Source organism: Telopea speciosissima, chromosome 7 (assembly GCF_018873765.1).
Source record: "Telopea speciosissima isolate NSW1024214 ecotype Mountain lineage chromosome 7, Tspe_v1, whole genome shotgun sequence".
Taxonomy (NCBI): Eukaryota; Viridiplantae; Streptophyta; class Magnoliopsida; order Proteales; family Proteaceae; genus Telopea; species Telopea speciosissima.
The window spans coordinates 22,151,543-22,173,206 of NC_057922.1; the positions used below are offsets into that span (position 1 = coordinate 22,151,543).

Sequence of the window (21,664 nt, forward strand, 5' to 3'; positions counted from 1 at the left end):
TTGATCAGCATCCCATTGGACCCACCCAGGCAGCAACTGCATCCTACGCCCTTTATCTGAGTCTCACAGTATTGAGCAACAACGCCACACTTTATTCCCAGTAAAATCCGTATGCCTTAATGTCTTGTTACAAAAGTATGTATAAACTCTCCAGATATGACTCATAACATGACTAGAAAGAGCCTAAACCAACTAGTAATCAAACTGGCTACTTAACTCACCAATAAAAGACTTAAAACGACTCTTAAACTGACTCAAGAACCTCCAGCTGTGTTTGGAGTCCTAAACCGACTAGGATTTCACATAATGGAAGAAAATCAACTCATAACAGGAATGGAGTTATAGATTCCTAATCCATCCTGAACCAGGACACATAAACATAATCAAAATAGGTACAGAAACTGAAAAAACCGAAAACATAACTCTGCTTAAATAGAACTCTATAGTAAAGTAGGAATAGGATTCCCAGTGAGACTAGGATTCCTAGAGAAACAAACCATATACCCAACAAAAAAAAAAAAGAAATGAAACACAAACTTCATTCTCCAGTTGGAATTTCAAGTAACAGAATGGAGTTCATTTTAAATAAATATATCATATATTTTCAAAAATCAGGAAATAAAAAAGAAAAGATAAATATGAAAGTTTCAGGTATACATAAATATCCGCCATCAACGTCGATTACCAGTGATTTACAGCCCAAACCAAAATAAAAAGGGCGTACCCAGTGCACGAGGCTCTCGCCACTGTGTGGTTTGGGGAGGGTCATACACAGTCTTACCCCCACTTCGTGGAGAGGCTGTTTCCTGACTCCAACCTGCGACCACTAGGTGGTAATGGAGCAACATTATCGTTAAGTCGAGGTCCATCCTCACCATGAATGATCGAAACGGCTTACACTTGTCGGAACTCGGAAGTTCTCTATCGAAGAAGACCAAGATGCCAGGAGGTCTAGTATGATTTAAACAACAAAAAGCCATCTGGGAAAATTCTCTCTTTATTTCCTTGAAACGGAGACTCTTAACTTTTGTAGTAGGGTTCACAGATAGCCACCCATAGTTGTAGGGGCAAGTGCTGCAAGCCAGAAAAACGAGATCAAACCATCTGGCAGGGCCGAAGCGAAGGTGCCAGATGTCGAATAGGCAAAGCTCTCTGTGTCGGAGTTCTCTCAAAGTCAAAGATGGAAGAGTAGAAGACCCAGGTCACTCACAACGCAAAATAGAATTTCTGATGCATCTCTTCGTGTTTGATGGGAAGACAAAGATCCAGTTTGTCTTCTCTTCAGAGTTTTGACTTTCAGACTTCAAGCTGGGCTTCTCTTCTCTCATCTCTCTCCTCTCTCCTCTGTCCTCTTCTCTGCTAGGAAAGTGAAGAATTGAAACTTGAATTGAAGGAGAGGAAGACAGAAGCATTCCACTGATTTCAAAATTGAGAAGGGGTTAGAGAAGGGCTTTATTCTCTACCGCCGTAGGGCTTAGGCTGCTGCTGCTTCTTAGCTGATTTGAGAAGGATTAGAGTTGGGCAGACTACGGGGATTCCAAGATGCTCACTGTCTTTGTTCATCAGCTTCATCTCAAAATTTGCAATCTTATCTTGATTTGGGCATTCGAACATGAAAGTAACAGTGTCACTGCTGTCATCGGCCTTGAGGGTGATGATATCTTCGTTTATCGTGGATGAAGCTCGCATCAACGATCTCGGACATCACTTACTATATTGTTTTGTTATTTTTTTGCTGCTTTCAGATGCCTGCCATTCCTGACATCAAGGAAGGAATGGAATGAAGGGCAGCCATACTCTTGTTGTTAATGTAGTTGATCCTGTTTGTATGCCTTAATTTAATGTCATTTTAGGCTCTTGATGGGACTCCTAAGGGTATCATACATCTAATCTTTAAACATGCCCTAAAAGCTCATTAATGGGGGTTGCTGGCACACTTGAGCATCTTGGACATGTTGTTGAGGTTCATGCCTATGGACAGATTCCGGTTGCAGCTGTAGTGGTCGAAGCCCTCCGACCTCAGGAGAAGGGCTACTAGAGCAACATGGCTCAAATCCATAGCCTGGAGTGAGAATCTGGTGGCCGAGCAGTTGAAGTTAGTATCGAACCAGGTCCTTGATCTCTTCAGCACCTTCATAAACAGACCCCTGCTCAAGCGTCAGTTCCAACATCTTCAAACTTCTCTGTTCATCGGACCTCTTCAAGTCTTTAAACTGACGAACTTGTGAAAGTAGAACGCTGTTTAGTCCTCGAGCAAAGAAAGAAGAAGAAAGAGAGAGAGATTCTAGGTTTGGAAGGAGAAGGAACATGGAGAGAGAGAGTTAGACGACAGTTGAGTTTTTATAGTAGGGTACATAATGGGTTTCGACTGGATTGGTTTCAGGTTACGGGTTGGTTTGGTTTTCGGTTTGGTCTCATTGGTTGGGTTATCTGGTGCCTGTTGGTTTAGCCCGAACCGAGCCGAAACCAAACTGTTCTAAAAGCCTTGATTCGAAGCCGTTCCATTAATCCCTTGGTTTGGTGGTTTGGTTGAGGCTAGATTGGGTCGGGTCTGTCCGGCTTCATTGGTTCGGCCCACATTTTGACACCCTTGTGAGCAATTTAGGACTAAAATTATTAGTGTTCACCCTTGGCGCAATGGTAATGTTGCTCCAATGTGACCTAGTGGTCACAGGTTCAAGTTGGGAAACAGCCTCTCCGTGAAGCGGTGTAAGGCTTCGTACATTATGACCCTCCCCAGACCCCTGCAGTGGCGGGAGTCTTGTGCACTGGGTACGCCCTGTTATTGATGATTCTTTCTTTCATTGGCATAATCTTGTCTTCATGTCAGAGATTGCATTGTACTTTAATGGTCATCCTGTCTTCATTTGTTACTAAACAATTTCTCCTTCTTACAGGTATGTGGTAGTCTTTCTGGTAGTGAATTGCTTTTGCTGATATTCAATATTGAAAGTTCTGGTTCTGCATAATTTACATTTGCACTTTACATGCTTCTTGTCTGTCATTTTGTTCCAGAATTTCATGGCAATTGATTTGTGTGTGTGTGTGTGTGTGTGTGTGTTTCTGGTGGGTTCATTGATGGTATCTTCTCTGGAGGCATTTCAACTTCAAGTTTTACTGATAAATGATTTAAATTTCTGTTTCTTAGCTTTTATAGTGGAGTGATGCCTCCCTTCTTATGGAGCTGAATTGATGACTGTATTGAATATGATCTTCTAATGGTGCAGAGAGTAGTGAAGGAGAAAAATGCTCTTGCTGAAAGGTTGAAGAATGCAGAAGCTGCACGGAAAAGATTTGATGAAGAACTCAAACGTTATGCCACCGAGACTGTGACCCGAGAGGAAGTCCGTCAGTCACTTGAGGATGAAGTCCGGCGGTTGACACAAACAGTTGGACAAACTGAAGGAGAAAAAAGGGAGAAGGAAGAACAGGTTGCTCGATGTGAGGCATACATTGATGGGATGGAAGCAAAATTACATGCTTGCCAGGTATTTTCCTCCTGTATCTCATGGGTTTCATAATTGATTAGCTTTTTAAGTTGTTGTCCCTATGTATAAGTATCTTCCAACATGATTTTGTGCAGCTAACATCATTTGGTTCAGTGGTTACTGTTGTCATGTGATATAGTTCAAAATCACAGCCCTTGTAAAGGGATGTGTTGACTGCTGCTAAATATCCATGTCTGGCCAATTTCGTACATACTATTTGATGCAGATAAGTCTCCTAGTGGGCTTAATTTAATGGGAATAAGCCTTGGGATGGGTTATGTATGTGTTGGGCCTTTAATTATGTGTTTACTTTGTAATTGCCCAATTTAAAGAGCCTAAAATATGGGTAGGAAATAGGAAAATAGGATTTATTTCATTAGTTTAGTTAGAGTCCTATTTTGTGTATGTTTTCTTTATTATTTCACTTTCCTAGTCAATTTAGGATACCTTATAAGTTAAGGATTGAGTTAGCCCTTTCCTTTCTAGTATCTAAGTCTATTTTTGAGTCTTCTATATACGTTTGTAAGGCTGACGAAGAATCCGGAAGGGATTCTAGCAGGATCGATTCTGGAGGACAACCAGATTATGATCAGGTTGTGTAGGACCAAAGGAGGATATAAGGGTTACAAGCTAGGGAAGATGAAGAGTCACCTAGCCACGGTTTGAGTTTAAGTTGGTTTGATGGAAGGTTGAAGATGATGGAGATGATGGTGATAGATGAAGTTGAAATTAAGAAAAAGAAGATACGTAAAAAATAAAAGATAGCTTTGGCTGCTAGAGATCCACTAGAGCCCACCTTAGGAGTCCACCTAGGTCCATCAAAAGTGATCTACTTTTAGATGTATTTGCTGAGATCCATAGTCACATGAGATCCGCAAGTAAAATTCTCAAAGAGAGTTGGTTTTTTTTTTTTTTTTTAATAAATTCATGGTTACCTTAGAACCTCCCACGATTTTGCTTTTCTAGCCGTAGTGTTAACAGATTTAGAATTAGAGTAAGGCTTGGATGATTAATGATCACCCCAAGCTCTTTATTTATATCCTTGAGAATAGAGGACAGAAGAACAAATTAGCAATGTGGGACTAAAGCCCACATAATAGAAAAATAAAAGAAACAAGAAGAGGGTCCAAAATACCCTTACAGTTCTAACAGTTCTAACACTCCCCCTCAAGTTGGAGCAAATATGTCAATCATGCCCAACTTGACTAGATTAGGATGGAAGAGTTTCCCAGACAATCCCTTGGTGAAAACATCAATAATCTGATCAGTAGACTTCACAAAGGGAACACAAATTAATCCGTCTTCCAACTTCTCCTTGATAAAATATCTGTCCACTTCAACATGCTTGGTGCGATCATGCTGTACTGGATTGTGAGCAATGCTGATTGCAGCTTTTTTGTCAAAGTGCAACATCATAGGAAGATGAACACGAACACCAAGGTTTGATTGCATTGAGCCAATCAAATGGGACATAAGTATACCATTGTTGGAGATCCATCTGGTCAACAGAGTGCCAGGAGCAGTGGGCATGGTGTGACAGTACCATCAATATGGCCAGTAAGTCCACGGCCAGCAATAGCAAAGTATGCCGAACGAGACCAGATCAAATAATTGCTCCCATCCAGTTTGATAGGATTAGGGAGGAGTTCACGGTTGTCATTCCTACCAAGCCCATCAGCAGCAGAGTTGCCAGTAGAGACTTCAGAGTCACCCATAATGCAGCACAAAAAAAAAAAACCAAATCGCAGAGGAGGGCTATGGTGATAAGAAACCCAAGGAATCCTTCAAATTAAAGGCTGAAAATTGGAGGAGAATCCCCTTTCAATGTCACAATATGTGTCTCCAAAAATCAGCAACAGAAGACAAGTGTAGCCCCTAGATCGATTTTTTCAGGGTTTTGAAAAAAACCCTGTTAGGCTGAAATCGATATAGGGAAGAATAGGCCCAAAAACTGAATTGTTGAGACTCAAATTGGAGTCAAATATGTCTTTATAAGTGGAGAACCAGCCTTCAAAAAATCAGCACCAACAGAGGCTCAAAACCCTGAGATCGATTTTTTTAGGGTTTTGAAAAAAGCCCTGATTTTGTTGAGATCGATGTAGGGAGAGAATCCTGCAAAAAAACACTGGATTGAGCTGAAACTTGGCTCGAGTGTGGGTCTAGAAGAGACTGAGCACCTCTCCAAATATCAGCCCCAACAGAGGACAACAACTCCTAGATCGATAGTTGTCAGGGTTTTGAAAAAAAAAAAACCCTGTTTTTGGAGAAATCGATCTAAGTGGTCTTCAAGGCAGATCTTAGATAGAAAAAGTATTCAACAAAGGAACCTGCTGCAGTTCTGGATCTTCAATAAGGGAGATTGGTTCCTTATACTTGAGGTGGAATCAATCAAATATGTGAAGCTTCAAATATCGCAGCCAAGGTGTTGTTGATATCGAAAAGATTTATTTAACCATGGAATGAGGTGAGAAAGGGCAGCAGCTGGATCAATGGATCACTTCATCAGTGCTGCCCTATTGAAGAATAGAAAACAAAAGAAGAAAAGAGAGAAGAGAAGAGGAGAGAGAGAGAGAGAGAGAGAGAAGAGAAAGAAGAAGCTGAAATTAGAGGGTAGAGGACCCTAATTCAAAACCTGCTCTGATACCATGTTAACAGATTTAGAATTAGAGTAAGGCTTGGATGATTAATGATCACCCCAAGCTCTTTATTTATATCCTTGAGAATAGAGGACAGAAATACAAATAAGCAATGTGGGACTAAAGCCCACATAACAGAAAAATAAAAGAAACAAGAAGAGGGTCCAAAATACCCCTACAGTTCTAACAGTTCTAACACATAGGCATGGAGGCTAATGCCTCTTGGATACATGTACTTAAAATAAAGGGAAAATTACACTGCCACCCCCTGAGGTTTATATTAAATACAGTGTGACCTCCTGTGTTTTCAAAATATACACCCAACACCTTTAAGTGGACGGTGTTAAATATAAAATTTAAATGGCAATTTTGCCCTTCAATTAAAATAACCCTATTCTAATTTTTTATTTTTCTAACATAAAAAAGTGGGACCCACCACTATTTCTTCGTCGTCTTCTTTCTTCTTCTTCTTCAACCACCGCCCCACCACTGTAAACCGAGCATATGGTGCAGTGTTATCCAGGAATGCTGTTAGGGAGAGAACCATTGGGGCATTCTTGGTGGAAGAGCAAAAGATTGTGAAGAAGGTATTGAAGATCCAGAAAGCCAAGGAAAAGCAAGCCCTCAAAAGTTGAGATTGTGAGAAGGGGGAGGGGGAATCAAGGAATGATTTTCTGATTTCAGTCTTAAGTCTGTTAAAAGAAAGTGCAAGACAGAAAGAAGACAAAAAAACCCCATTAAAGATTTGAGACTATCTTCAGCCCTCATTGATTAGAAAACATCGAATACTTATTACAGGCAGAAACCATCTTCAGTTCTGTTTGATAAGAAATCAAATGAGAAGTTGAAAACCTATTAAAGACAATGACCATCTTTCGGCTCTGTTTGATTAGAGATCAATGAAGACAGAGAGAAGTAATGTGGAATTATCTACGAACATAGATAGGGTCTCTCTTTTAAGGCTCTGCACTGGAGTAATCGCAGTAGAAAGTTGCGGATCCAGGGGCGTCGTTGTTGCACGGAGAAGAACCAGAAGAAGGAACGTAGCCTTTGAGGAGCATGACAGAGAAGGGCGTTGAACCTAAATTCTTGGACTTTCTTCTCTTCTTCCTCTTCTGCTTCTTCGTGAGGTCTTCATTCAAGAAGAAAGACATTGTGTTCTTGAGATCGACTACTTGGTATTGAGTTGGCACATTTGAAGGAGCATCTGCTTGAGGTTTAAGGGATGAAGGTGGAGAAGAGGAGGAAGAGAATGGCCCAGAGGCCCAATTTGTGATTGAAACCCATTGGTGGAGCTAAGAGCTTTTAGGCTGTGATACATTTTTGAATCCGACACTGTTACTTTCATGTTCGAAAGCCCAAATCAAGATAAGATTGCAGGTTTTGAGACGAAGCTAATGGACATAGACAGTGAGCATCTTGGAATCCCCAAAGCAGAGTACCAAGCCATTGTCCGTATGCCTTCGTCTGAGTTCGTCGTAGGTCGTCGGTGATGGCCTCAGCAAATCACCACAGTAGGAAGCTGAGGCAGGTCGTCGGTGATGGGCTTGAAGATGGCCTGAGGAAGGGGGTGTGAAGTTTGGGCTGCCCTATGGGCAAAATGGTAAGCTCACACCCCATTAAGGATATTTTTGTCATTTTAAGGCATCAATGGCCAACACATCAGCAACTAACAGGAATGCTCTAACGGAGTGGGGTTGAGTGTAACAAGTACCCTAAATTCAGGGGTTCAAGGTGTATATTTTGAAAACACAGAGGGTCGCACTGTAATTAGTACAAACCTCAAGTGGTGGCAGTGTAATTTTCCCTAAAATAAATAGACTGTTGAAATTCCAAGACTAAGTGGAATTCCAATACCTAGAAACTAACCCCAAGAAAACTAGAAACTTGTTCCAAGACTTTGGAACTATAAACAAGAAAATAATAAATCTGCATAGGAATATGGAAAGTCACAAGACTTTGATAGACTTTGTGGGGCCAGGCTTGGCTGTCCCAAGGAGTCCACGAGTGGACTGGGAAGGTCACAAAAATGAATTCAGTCCATGTTTGGACCGAGCTTGAACTTGGGCTGGAACTTAGTCTTGTACTGGGTCTTGTGCTTGGACTGACCTTCTTTGATGGGCTGGCTGTTGGATGAAAAGGATGCCCTACATCAACTCTCCCCCGGTTAAAATCATTCGTCTCCAACAAATGTAGATGAGACAAGTAGTTGGTATAGAGATCTGGGTCAAGGCGCTTGAAGGCATCCACATGGATCCAAGTGAGATTCGTCTTGGGATGACCTTTCCACTTCAGCGGAAATTTGTTGTATTTTCTGCCACTTCGAGTCATGACATAGTTATCATCAATAACATTCTCAAACTTGTATGAATGCTTACGAGATGGTGCAACTTCACTGGCAGTATTATGTTGAGGGTGAACACTGTCCGTCTTAGGCTTACAGTCTGCACCCAACCATTCGTCTTGCTGAACATTAGCCAACAGAGAATGCATACAATAACTATGCTCAGCTCCATTACTGCACTAACTACACGAAACAAGTAGTTCTTTCCAACCTTCATTCCCGCAGGTGCCACAAACTTGCACTTGGAATATGTTGTTACCTTTGGATTCAGCTTCTGGGAGGTGTTGAACAACAGATGCGGGTGTTGTCTCAAAAGTATCAGCTTGAGTTTGGTTGAAAAGATCAATGCTGTTGTGGAAGGCAAAACATCGGTGACCTCAGCCTCGTGGTCAAGACTTATCCTCAATGACTCAAAGTCTATGTATAACATGCACTTCTTGAGTATATTCAACGTCATCACCACCATAGACCTCATTTTCATAAGGGTCACTAGTATCGAGAGGTATACCATCGTTGATTTCTACTTCATCATCAGACTCATGACTAGCTACCACAGCATTGGATCAAGCTTGAACTTGGGCTGGAACTTAGTCTTGGACTGGGCCTTCTTTGATGGGCTGGCTGTTGGATGAAAAGGATGCCCTACATCAAAGGGAGGCCAGCATTGTACACGAATTTGACTAATGAGATTGAGAAAAAAAAAAAAAAAACAAACATAGCCTTGTGCTTTGCTCTGTGAGAGAGTATGGTGAGATGCCATTGGTGAGAGACCAAAATACGGTGAGAGGCCGTGGGTGAGAGACCCGGGAGAGAGTGGGATACTCATCCAATCCTATTTTTTTTGTTTCTATTTCAATCAATTTCACTGTGTGATCTGCTACAAGTTCTTCAATTGTTGCCTAGTATTTTCAAGATCAAATCAGCATTTAACTTTATTCAAGAAGATCCTGCCTGGGGCTAGGTCCTTCGTTATCCAGCTCTACATTACTATTGGCCAGAAATAGACATAACCCATAAGTCATGCATTTATGCTAAATCACCCATGTCTGACCAATTTGTCACACACTATTGGCTGTAAATACCTAACCCCTAACTCATATGCAGTCCATGTTTGCAAGTACTTTATTTCTTCATTTTCTTTTAAGTTATATATTCTTTATTCCGAAGTTTAGAGGATGTCTTATTTAGCCCATGAGAGCGAATACTCCTTGGAGATCCCTCCCTTCACTGTGATAAGTAAAGCAATTTTTATTTAAAAGGGACAAAGGGGGGAGGAAACTTGAAGGCCTTTTTGTAGGTGGGAAAAAATTGCTATAGTAGTATTTAGGAGACTTAGAATCCTTGATTATTTGATGCCATCTTCCTCAGGCGGATTACGTTTAGAGAGCTAGATTAATCTAGTCCTTTCACGAGGCTACATGATAGGTTTGTTTCTATAAGTATTTAGTGTTCCAAGTGTTTCTTTCCATTCAGATACTCCAACATATGGCGGCTGGGTGTCAGTCTTCATAATTGTGTGAGCAGAAGCCATAATGCTGAAGAATCACAACTCTTGTAAGCGAGAAATATCAGGCTCTCATCTGTCATGAATAAGCTTTCTAGTACACCACTATCTGCTGCCTTTTGTTTAGTCTATCTGAGGTTTCTCAATCTAGAATAAAAAAGGGCAATGGGGGTCCCCTTACCAGAGGCCCCCCGAACTTCTAAAGAATCAGGCATGAATCTTATGATTCAAAACTAAGAAAGAAGCAAAAGAATATTGAGAGGCCAACCTATCCGTCCGATGCTAAATCTAGTTGTCCGCTTGTCCTCCTTTGGGACTCTTCATTTGCATGATCATCAGCCTTGGAATTCCTTGTATTACTCTTGGGTTTTTATCCACACCAGTAATTAAAATGCGACCATTTAAATCTATCTTTCCGAGTAAAGGCATTTTCTGTTGATTCCATTAGATACTTAGGCCTTCATGAGATTTTAAGGCGAGGACATTAAGGGGCTGCATACGAGGTTAATGGAATGATAATCTTGTGATTACTCAGGGCTTCTTTCTGATGATTCAAGGTGATCAAGGTTAGCAGTGCTCATCAAATTAAGCAGCCTTCATCGTAGAACTCATGGCGTATGTTTTGGTAGTCTCCCAAAATGAGCACTCTTATGAAGGGATATCTAGCTGGTATTTGTGCCTTATCCCCATCCAGCTTGATGATTACTTTCTTGACTTCCTATTAAAGAGAAAGAGCTTTTCTAGTCAAAGTTTTAAATCTTGCTTTTGATAAGTACCACTTAGCCTAGGATAGAACACCACATTACATGATTGTAATTTGCATACACATGCATTTCATAGCTCATAGAGACCTTAAGAGTTATCTCATTGACCCACAAGAGACCTTAGACTAAGTTGGAATAAATTGGAGAAAAGATCCCCAAAGTCAGACTGCCAAAAACAAGGCATAACACCTGACAATCGAACCTGATGGTTGACCGATAAAACAGGGATTTTATTGTGACATGCGACCGCCAGTCATAGAAAGTTACACGGCCGAGAAACCAAGAGTTCTTTCATGGAGCTCTTCTTTCCTGTGTATATCGTCACCCAACATAGCATAGGCAGTAAACTGAGATCCCGGATCCACTAACTCAGCACTCAACCACATGGTATTGTGGTGTGTTTGTTTTGGTAGTCTCCCAAAATGAACATTCTTATGAAGGGATAGCTGGCCGGTATTTGTGCCTTATCCCCATACAGCTTAATGGTTACTTTCTTGACTTCCTATTAAAGAGGAAAAAAAAATCCTTTCTAGGCAAAGTTTTAAATTTTGCTTTTGATAACTTTTGAGACGGTGTGGAACTGGAAATATTTAGTAGACCTTGTGGAATTGGAAATATTTAGTCAAAACATTCTCTTAAATCATGAAAATGTAGATATTGTTTATGGCATTTCTAGAAATAATAGACTAAAGCACTGATGCTCATGTGTCGACCTGATGCAGTTGCCTTAGCCTGGCTGGACTGACATGACCCACTTTGGAGGCCCAAACCAAGGACTGGTCCTAAACCGGTTTTCTGGTCTGGCAAGGGCTGGTAGTTTACTTAGGATGCAATATTTATTTTAGTTTATTTTATTTGAAATGGGTAGATTACGTAGGAGCGTCTTAGGTAGTTTCCTTTTTCTTAGATATGTTTATTTTGGTAGTTTCTTCTTTGAGTTGTTTCCATTTTAGGTAGTTTCTATTTCTATGTAAGGGTGTTTCCTTTAAATTGATGTAATATGGTAGGAGGGTTCAGATTTGAGAACTGAATATTGAAGTTGAACTTGCTAGTTAAGTGATTGTGCATGCGTCTTCTCTCTTCTCTCTTCCCCCTGCTACTCTGGTTTTTCCCCAGTTCCCCTCTTCTCGTAACCGGCCCTCCACCACGGCCATTATTTAAGCAGAGTACCAGTGATCAGTACCTGGGTATGTGCTATTTTGCATGCTTAAGCAGTAAGAATTGACCTGCTTATAAAAATAGGTGTTTTTTAGATACAATAATCAAGTAATAGATCTCTTTGATGTAAAGACTTCCTAAGTAGTACCAAGGAATCAAATGTTGGTTTCGGTAATTATTTTATTCTTTTTTTAGATGGAAATATTTAGTTATGTGGGCACAAAATAAGATCGACTGCGGCATTGACATCACTTAAAATATCTATTACCAGAAACATGCTCCAGTTCTGCCATAAAGAGGGGAACATTTGGGCAGTAAATGCTATTAAAAATTAGGAGAAAATTTCTCTGTGGGGGGACTGTACCTCCCACGCCCAGACACAGTGGGGGGGGGGGAGAAATGACTGCCCCACCCCCTATGAGAGGCGGAAATCCCACCCCCCATGATTCTTCTGCGTGTAGGAGCCACTCTCCCTCTAAAAATTATGACTTTGACCAGCAAGATTTTGTGTACCGTCAATTTGATTTGATGATCTTTGCTGTGTGCTATACGGGCTGAAATGTTGCGTAATTGATTGTATGGCTAGTGAGATTTAAGATGATACTTGGAAAGTGTTTTTGAACGTTGAATATTGTATGATATCATTCCTACCCAGAAAAAAAATTGTAGCTGTCGTCCTAGATCACTTGTTTATTAATTTGTTATTATATTCGTCTTCTTCCAAGATAACACAATTAATGGCATTCTGTAATGTCAAGACTCATTGAATGGCATTAGGGAGTGCATCGGCTTGTCAGGTCCTCATGTGACCTCAAAGAAAAGGGGAAAAGTGTGATGGGGTGTTTACTTGTACACTGTTAATGAGCTTAGGCCTTGATGACTCGATGGCAGATTTTCTTCTGTTTGTGGTGTTTCTTTGTGGTTCTCTTCACATTTTACTGGATGTGCAAAGGGACAGATTCGGTTTTTCAGTTGCACTATAGATATATATTTTTTAGGCAATCTGAAGTTTTTGAGGATTTCAATCATTAAATTCCACTTGGCCGTCTTTTGATCCATTTATTTCTCTTCTTCCCCCATCATGCGACTCTGGTGAATGTATAAATGCTTCAACTGAAGACTGCTGTTGTTATCTTGCAGCAATATATTCATACTCTCGAGGCTTCTCTTCAAGAAGAGATGTCACGCCATGCCCCTCTCTATGGTGTGGGCCTGGAAGCTTTGTCATTGAAGGAGTTGGAAACGTTGTCACGTATCCACGAGGAAGGGCTCAGGCAGATCCATGTACTCCAACAGCGAAAAGGGGGTGCTTGTGGCAGTCCTCTGGTGAGCCCCCATGTTCTCCCCCACTCCCATGGGTTGTATCCTACGGCTCAACCTCCCATGGCTGTTGGATTGGCTCCTTCACTCATCTCAAATGGTGTTGAGATCCACAGCAACGGGCATATGAATGATGCAGTGGGACCTTGGTTTAATCCTACCTGAAGCCAGTACGGGACTCCTGTAATTCTGTGCAAGTCATGCTGGCATTTTGGCTTACCAGTAGAGCTCAGCTAATTTCCATGTGAAAGGGCTTTTTTCATCAATTTTTTCCCACTCAATTCTTCTAATATATCATTTTGGCCTTCTTTAGAGTCATTTCTTGGCATTTGAACTGGTAGGACTGTCGGATGATCTGTTAAATAAATAACAGAAAAGGGAAATGCATGGGAAAGGAGGAGAAAATAGCATTGTAATAATCAAATGTAAGAATGTGGAAATTCCAATGGAACTAGCAGTTGAAAATGCCATGCTTCGTTCTTTTGTCAGAAAAGCATATCGGGAAAATTATGGAATTTTGTCGTGCCATCAGCTTTGTGCATTCCTTTATCTCTTATTTCACGCTTTCTCTGACTTGTCTGAGTACTGAAGGTTCAAGTGAAGCTGGTTTTCTTGCGAGAAATTCCTTTAAGGTATTGCTTTGGCCGCAGTTAAAGCTCAATGCTTGAGGATATGGAAAAAGGCTTTCCTGCCACTGCCCAGGGTAAATTATTAGTACTGATTGTTGAATAGGTTAAACTGAGTTAGTTTTGTTGGTCTCTTAGTTGAGGCTATGTTACAAGGTTAAGGTGTCCTGGACCTTTCGAACGGCCTTGGCAGAGAGAGAGAGAGAGAAACAGAGACAGAGATAGAAACATTGTTTATACTGAGCCAAGGCTATAGAGACATATTTTGGTTTTATTTTAATGCTTTGAGAATTCTATTGTGGAAAGTATAATAGTTCACAATCTAGCATAAGTAGTGCAGGATTTTGCAGCCATTGCAGAAGTTTAATTTCAACATAAGGTGGCTAAAAATTTAGTCCTCGACTTTTTAAAAATTTTCATGTCAAATTAAATCCCATGTTTAGATGATGGGAAAAAAGTAATCCTTTGTCCTATTATCATGAAGCCTAACCGGAGGTGGTGGAAGTCGTTGAGATTGGAGAGGTGGTGACAATGGCGGTGGTGGTGGAAGAGGACGGTGAGGGCGGGGCTGGAGGCAAAGCAGGGGAGGAGGCTAAGGGTGCCAACAAGGAGCATTCAACAGTCTCATTATTTATCATATCATGCGAAGTAAGATTGGTTTGCAATTCAACATTACTGGTTAATGACATGACAACATAGGAACTAGATCCTCTACCGCACCCGTGCAGGCGATCAAGAAGACTAGTGGTAGGTGGGTCCCGCACAGCTTTCGGAGAAGGGTAGCCTAGTCTGTAAGCACAGCAATGAACCGTGGCAAACCCTCAGACGACCTAATCTATGATTAATGGGCTTGGGGGGGGGGGGGAGGGCAATTTTTGTCCTCTCCTGTTACAGTACGGTGTTGTGACGCATCGTGCGGCGGTTGCAGAGGCCATGTGTATCATGTGGGGTCCGTTGTGCCACATGGCCTCTCCAGCGCTACACGATGCGTTACAGCACCGTACTGTAACAAGAGAGGATAACGATTCGGGGGTGGGAGGGAGGGAGAAGGAAATGCCTCATGTTGAGAGATTAGCAAGGACTGGAGAGTGTGAACCCTTAGAAATACGCGTGAAGTTCTTATGACCCTTAATTAATTATCATGGAATGGTAGATACATCTGCAAATCTTGTTTGTTCAACAGTGGCGATTTCATAGATAAGGACGTCCAATGACAGCTCACATAACCTATTTCTGTTAGTTTCATATCTTCCATGTGAAAATTAGAGATACATTGGCAAAATTGTCGATTAAGTGTTCAGGTGTGTGTTTGTTTGGTCGCTTAAGTTTCCATAGTCATGTGCTTCCAGGCCTTATCCTTAGTAATAGTAAGTAACTCTTAGACATGTCATCAGTTATCCGAGAGATTATTGATCTCCAAACGCAACCTAAACCAAGATTTATGGAGGTTAACCTAGAACCAAGTAATATCGGTTACAAGAATTTTCCTGCTACTCGAGGACTCGCAGCCAAAGAAATAGAAGCGTAATTAAGAGGAGAAAGTTCTTTGTTTCCTAAATAAATCTTTTAACTTTCCTCCTAAGTTCATGGATAAGGACAAAACAGACAAATGATATCGTATCCAAGCGTATCACGTTTGACATGTGTCACTTTTCTATGCATCCATGTCATTCAACAACTATAAAAATGAAATCTCTCTTCAAAACAAGACTTGTCTCTTATATCCAAGTAATACCATATTAGCCATGTGTAATTTTTCAATGGGTCCACATCAATCATCACGTGCCAAAAAAAAAAAAAAGTATGAAAAGTCAAAGAAGAGAGATCAATTTGACAAATTGGATTAACATTTCCACAATATAGAGATAATTGAAAGAGGAAAGACAATGGATACTTTGATTTGAGGATGGGAATGAGTTACGGGAGAAGCCACAAAGAAAGGGAACGGAAAGAGAGAGAGAGAGTGTTTCCTCAACCATAAAACGAGCAAATCATCTGTGTGGACTATATTTTACATTTGACTTTAACACGTGTTTCCTCTTTTCATCCTCATCTCATCATTCTTTCAAATTTCAAACCTTAATTAACTCTTCCATACAAATTTATTATTTTTTTTTCTTTCTTATCAAAATTTTTTAACAACTAAGTAGCGATTTCTTGCCCCTATATAATAATTAGCAGAACTCATCCTAGTCACTACCTCCGAAATTAACTCAACTCTCCTTTTCTCTCACACATATTAGGGCAGCAGGAGTGCTACCACCTCTTCTCCTCTTCCAGGTCTCTCTTTTCTTTCCTTCTTCCATTTCCATTCTCTCTTTTATCTTCTTCTTTTGGGCATTGCTGGATTGGTTATGAACTCGACAGGTTCGATCTTGAATTTCATATTTGAGGAATTAAATCTGATGTCCAAATCAAAATTCTGGTCCCTCTTTAAAATTTTATATTTTGTGTTGGATTTTGACAGCATGAAGGAAGTTTGTTGGCCTTACTTTGATCCTGAATTTGAGAACCTCAATGAGAGGGTTCATGGTCCCAGGTCAGTTTTTTAGCTTCGTTTTTCTGTTCTTTGAATAACCCAGTTTCAATTCAATCTGAAATAAATGTAATATGACAAAGGAATTTATTTATTGAAGAATCTTTCTAATTTTCTGATCAAGCCTTTCATCTTCTTTCCATGTAGTTGCAGAGTTTGCATCGACAATGAGAGCTTCAATGACTGCACCGTGGTCAAGGTGAGAAAACTGAAAATAAGAATGAGAGCCCCTTCCCCTTATTCCCGTTTGATGTTGTTAATGCATGTGAATTGATGGTGTAGGTTGACAGCGTAAACAGGCAGGGCCTCCTCTTGCAAGTGGTGCAAGCATTGTCTGAAATGGATCTCTCCATCTCCAAAAGCTACGTTTCTTCGGATGCAGGATGGTTTATGGACGGTAAGCACACTAACCCATCTCACCTCCATTAATCCCTTCTTATTTTTCTCTAACCAAAAAGGGATCCCATCACTAGCGTATATAGATGAGTTATTATTATTATTATTTATTTATTTTATTTTTTTTACAATGTTTGTCTTGTGCAGTATTTCACGTTACCGATCAGCATGGCGGCAAACTTACCGATGAAAAGGTCATTAACTATATCCGGCAGGTAATGTAATGTACTATTCTTCTAATCATTTATTTAAAAGTATCTACAATGCCAATCATTACATGTGATACTTTAAAACACGTCATGCCAAGTAAAGAGACTGAAAAAGTACTACATACCCGACCCCACCTTTCTCTATTTTGTGGGTTCCACTTGTGACCTATAAATTAAAATCTTGAAACTATTCATGCATGCAGGCCATAGTTACAAGAAGAGAACCTCCTCAGCAGGTGAAGACAGGAGGAAGCAACCGGAAGGGCATGAGTAGTAGTAGTAGTAGTAATAGGAATATAGAAGAGACAGAGGAGAGTCCAAACGAGCATACGGCCATAGAGCTAAGTGGGACCGACAGACCCGGTCTATTCTCAGAGATATCAGCAGCTCTTGCTGACCTTAGATGCAATGTAATTGAAGCTCATGCATGGAGCCATAACGAACGGCTAGCCTGTGTAGCCTACATCGAAGATCAACTAACTCATAGCCGCATCGACGATCCACGACGACTGGCTACTATTGAAGACCATCTCTCCACCGTTCTTCACGCCACCACCAATCCCCCCGCTTCCGACTCTCTCGGGGCTCACAGTGACCAAGGAGGAGGAGTCAAGACGGCGGGTCTTCAGGACAGTGGAAACGGAACGACGACAAACGTGGAACGACGGCTTCATCAGCTCATGTTTGCTGGTAGAGACTTTGATGGGCCCTCGGGTGGGACCTTGAGCTTATCGTCGTCATCTTCGTCCATGGAAGGCGGCGAAGAAGAAGGAAGGAAGATAAATGTGTCGATCGAAGGGTGCAATGAGAAGGGTTACTCAGTTGTGAGTGTGGAGTGTAAGGATCGGCCAAAGCTCATGTTTGATACTGTGTGTGCCCTTACTGATATGCAATACATGGTCTTCCATGCTTCCATTTCCTCTCATGCGGGTTACACTTTTCAGGTACGCATCACCATAGATACTTCACCTATATATCAAACTTGGGATCTGATCACCAACTATGGATCATCTGCACCCAGGATCTTTATCCCCCTCCAGTTCCCTGCCCGGCCTACTAACAACGGGGGCGCAATGACTGCTCTACCCCTGCACGAACACTCTGTCCGGGTGGGATCCACCCCCCTTATTAGAGGCACTAGGGAAATGGGTCGGGCAGTGAATTGGAGGGTTCCCAGTGCCTCTAACAAGGGGGGCGTAATGATTACTGTAAGACAGTGAATATAGTTCAGAACGGATCATGTACTTGTAAAAGTATCGTCCAAGGTCCTCCAGGGTCATACACATGGAATCCATTCCTCCTAAGGTTCCTGCAGTGGATTCCATGTGAGTGACCCTAGAGGGTCTTGGACGTTACTTGTATAAGGACATGATTCTGGTCTCGTGAAACGTATAGGTGAGAAGTAACCATTTGTCTTTTTTGTTTTCATCAATACCCCTCTTTCCCGAGTAAATTCAAACATGGAACAGCTGGTTACCTCTGTCACACGTACACACACGTGCAAAGGAATTGTACTCCAACATGCATGTTTGACGTACAATAGGTGACCCCGTGTCACCTTTTATTTTTTTTTTTTATGGGAAATGAAAATTTTCCATCATTTGTATTTGCACGGATATTATATATCAAATGGCAATGGAGCCCAATCTTCAATCCAAAAAAATAAAGATTGGATCAGTCTAGTATGACATAGGTTAAAGGGCTTGATATAACACGTTTGTATAAACAGACCAGTTTTCAAGAAGATTTTAGCTAATCTTTCCAATATACAGGAGTACTATATCCGGCATGTAGATGGGTGCACTTTAAACACAGGGAGCGAGAAGGAACGTCTTGTGAAATGCTTAGAAGCAGCTATAGAGCGAAGAGTCTGTGAGGTGAGCAAGAATGAATTTTTAACTGATGAGGCTCACAATAATACTGCGCGCTGGTATTTCGATTCATCAATTTGATATTTTTTCTTCAATTTCAGGGTGTTCGGCTGAAGTTATGTGGACACAATCGCGCAGGATTGTTGTCTGATATCACGCGGATGCTTCGTGAGAATGGGCTGGCAGTTGTTCGAGCAGATGTAGAGACAAGGGGAGATGATGCAGTGAATGCATTCTATGTTAGAGATATGTCAGGAAACAAGGTGGATATGGAGACTGTTGAATCAATGAGAAGAGAGATGGGACCAATAGATCTTGAAGTCAAGAATGAATCATGTAATACAACAAACTCCCCCCCTGAGAGATCTCCTCCTCGCTTCTCCTTGTCTGACCTGCTTAGATCACAATTGGCACGCTTCTCACTCAACTTTATTTCAATTAGGTGAAGGGAAACTGAAAAAATGAAGAAAGAGAGAGAGAGAGAGATGAGGTAAGACAAAACGCTCTGAGCTTGCCATGGACCCTTGAAGAGAGCAGCTTAGATGTCAGTTTGTATAGATTGGAAGGACAATTCAGATCCTCTACAGCGCAGCTGTCCGTAGCTATTGTGCGGCGCAGACTGGGTCGCACGTGCAAAGACTGTCTTATCCCTGCCAAACACCTTGTTCAAGTGCAGTCCAGTCTACGCAACACAGGCTGCTATGGGCAGCGCGCCATAGAGGATCTGGATCCTAGGAAGGAAGAGGCCGGGAAGGTTCATCGACAGCATTGATGTACATAGGTAATTGTTTAGTATGTAACTATTTCCATTATTTCGCTTGTACATAAATAAATAAGATCCCATTTTCTTTCATTGAGATGTCCTTATCATCGGTAAAAAGGGCGTATCCAGTGCACGAAACTCCTGCCATTGCAGGATCTGAAGAGGGTCATAGTGTACGCAGCTTTACCTCTGCTTATCATCTATACCGTTGCCAAATGTGCTGCGTGGGAGAGTTTAGGTTTATGAAGTACCCTATAGAGATGGTTTAAAATATATCTATTATTAACCTCTATATAGATGGAATCCAAATCCTCTCCAATGACATTTAACCGCCAAGGACGAAGCCTTTAACTGGCACTTGGTAAATTCTGCTTTGGGCTGAAATTTTACATGTTACTATGTTAGAAGGACCCCTAGCTTCGAGCCTACAAAATGTGGGCTCCATCAGATCTGTCACATCAAATATTTGATCCTCTTTGATAAATTTTACTCGCAAAGGGAAAAAGAACAAGGGGTTCCCACAAGAGTGCGTAAAATTATCGTCCAACCTCTATTGAAATAAAAAATTTCATCTATGTTGATTCTCATATATGTACGCTCTCATTGGCTCCCGCATTGGAGCAAGGGCTACACAACTAAGTAGTAATCTCTTGCCTTAAAATCATGGGAAAAGATTATGTGCACATCTGTGTAGGTACACAACTGTCACTTCATCCATCAGATAGACATAAAGTGATCTTGTGTAATACACCATATCGATCTACTCCTGCTGAATGAAGAGTGGCCAGTTTATACGTTTGTGTATGAAAACCAAACCCTAGAGTCATTAAAATAAAATAGTTACAGTATGAGATGAAATTTTTTTTATTAAAAAAAAACCTTAAAATAGAAAATTCATTGCCTTTGATAAGATCATGTATGTCTAATGTTGTTAAACGGTTATTAAAAGTCATACTTTTGTTTTGAGTAATAGATACACAAAGTACCCACACATTGTTGGCATTATATTTCTTTTAACAACTAATTGCCCCCAATGTATTCACCATTACCATTTTTTTACTTTCTTTTCTCAACTCAAATGTATGCTAAGAATATGACAAAGAATAATGTTTATGAAACTTCGAATAACAAAGATTAAGACATTGGAGGAAACCAATTAAAAGAACTGATTTGGTAAAATAATATTTGGGTGCTGTCTCTTTGTAACACTTTTTTGCCTATCATAAGATGATGTGACAGAAAGATGAAAGGTCTAACGATGTAATTTCACAGCATAGTCAACTACTTGGGTAGTTTAATGTAGTTGGATACGGTGGATACTTTTTTCCCATTTGTGCTCCCACCGGTTACAAGCCAATCGATGTTATGCCTTCACCTGTCTTTAAATCTTTAATGTTTGATCTGTAATTTGCATTAGTCAACACTGTTATATTTACATATGTGTTGTATCAGTGCTATCCATTGTAGGACTGTATACCCTGCATCTGGGAGAAAGAAAAAACAGAGAACAGGTTCAATGGCGGTCACTGAGAAGGCTGAATCAGTGATATGTTTGATCTGTAATTTGCATTAGTCAAACTCCGCGAATAGTCGACTTGGGAATCTCATGGTCAACTCCATATCTCTTATAGTCATGTTTATGTCTTTTCTTTAGATGTGAGTCACTTTGTAGATTTTTTTTTTTTGGATTACCATCTAAGAAAAAAGAAATGAAATAGGGCCAGAAGCTCGTTGAAAGAAAGAAAAACTAAACCAAGGGAGAAAATGATATAATGCTTTTAGTAAGAGTGATGAGCTTTGGTAAGCATGGAATACAGATTTTAAAATGGGGGCTTAAAATTAGGGCTTCTCAGAAACGAGAGAGTCCTCGTAACTCTAGGCGAGGGATTGTCAAGAACACCTCAATCCTCACAATGGGTAAATACAACGTCTCCAATGAAACACGAGAAGAAGTGAGGGAGGGGAGGGAGCCAGAGACAGAGAAGAAGGGGAGAGGGTGAGCAACTTGCTTTAATTTTGGCCGCAATGAAACGCTTACTATGATCACGG

General features: G+C 40.8%; 2 protein-coding genes across 3 annotated transcripts in view; both read left to right on the forward strand.

Moving 5' to 3' along the window:
• Window positions 1-13,742, forward strand: part of LOC122668829 — a 39,023-nt gene extending 25,281 nt beyond the window's left edge. For both annotated transcript variants that reach the window (XM_043865369.1, XM_043865370.1), the window contains 2 exons: window positions 3,228-3,488; window positions 13,035-13,742. In XM_043865369.1, the coding sequence (XP_043721304.1) occupies window positions 3,228-3,488; window positions 13,035-13,379 (606 nt within the window). In that variant the 3' untranslated portion in view covers window positions 13,380-13,742. The remainder of the gene's footprint in view (window positions 1-3,227; window positions 3,489-13,034) is intronic.
• A 2,333-nt stretch (window positions 13,743-16,075) lies between these two features.
• Window positions 16,076-19,328, forward strand: LOC122668832 (ACT domain-containing protein ACR2). Its single transcript, XM_043865378.1, has 8 exons — window positions 16,076-16,207; window positions 16,308-16,379; window positions 16,524-16,575; window positions 16,659-16,773; window positions 16,920-16,987; window positions 17,185-17,925; window positions 18,754-18,858; window positions 18,954-19,328. The coding sequence occupies exons 2-8, from the start codon at window positions 16,309-16,311 to the stop codon at window positions 19,296-19,298; spliced, it is 1,497 nt and encodes a 498-aa protein (XP_043721313.1). The 5' UTR covers window positions 16,076-16,207; window position 16,308; the 3' UTR covers window positions 19,299-19,328.
• The last annotated feature ends 2,336 nt before the right edge of the window (window positions 19,329-21,664 follow it).

Excerpts from the sequence above, each read along its gene's own strand:
- LOC122668832 (XM_043865378.1), top strand. The coding sequence starts at position 16,309 with ATGAAGGAAGTTTGTTGGCCTTACTTTGATCCTGAATTTGAGAACCTC. Across the intron at positions 16,576-16,658 it reads ATGACTGCACCGTGGTCAAG|GTTGACAGCGTAAACAGGCA; the intron begins GTGAGAAAACTG and ends TTGATGGTGTAG. Across the intron at positions 17,926-18,753 it reads ATGCGGGTTACACTTTTCAG|GAGTACTATATCCGGCATGT; the intron begins GTACGCATCACC and ends TCCAATATACAG.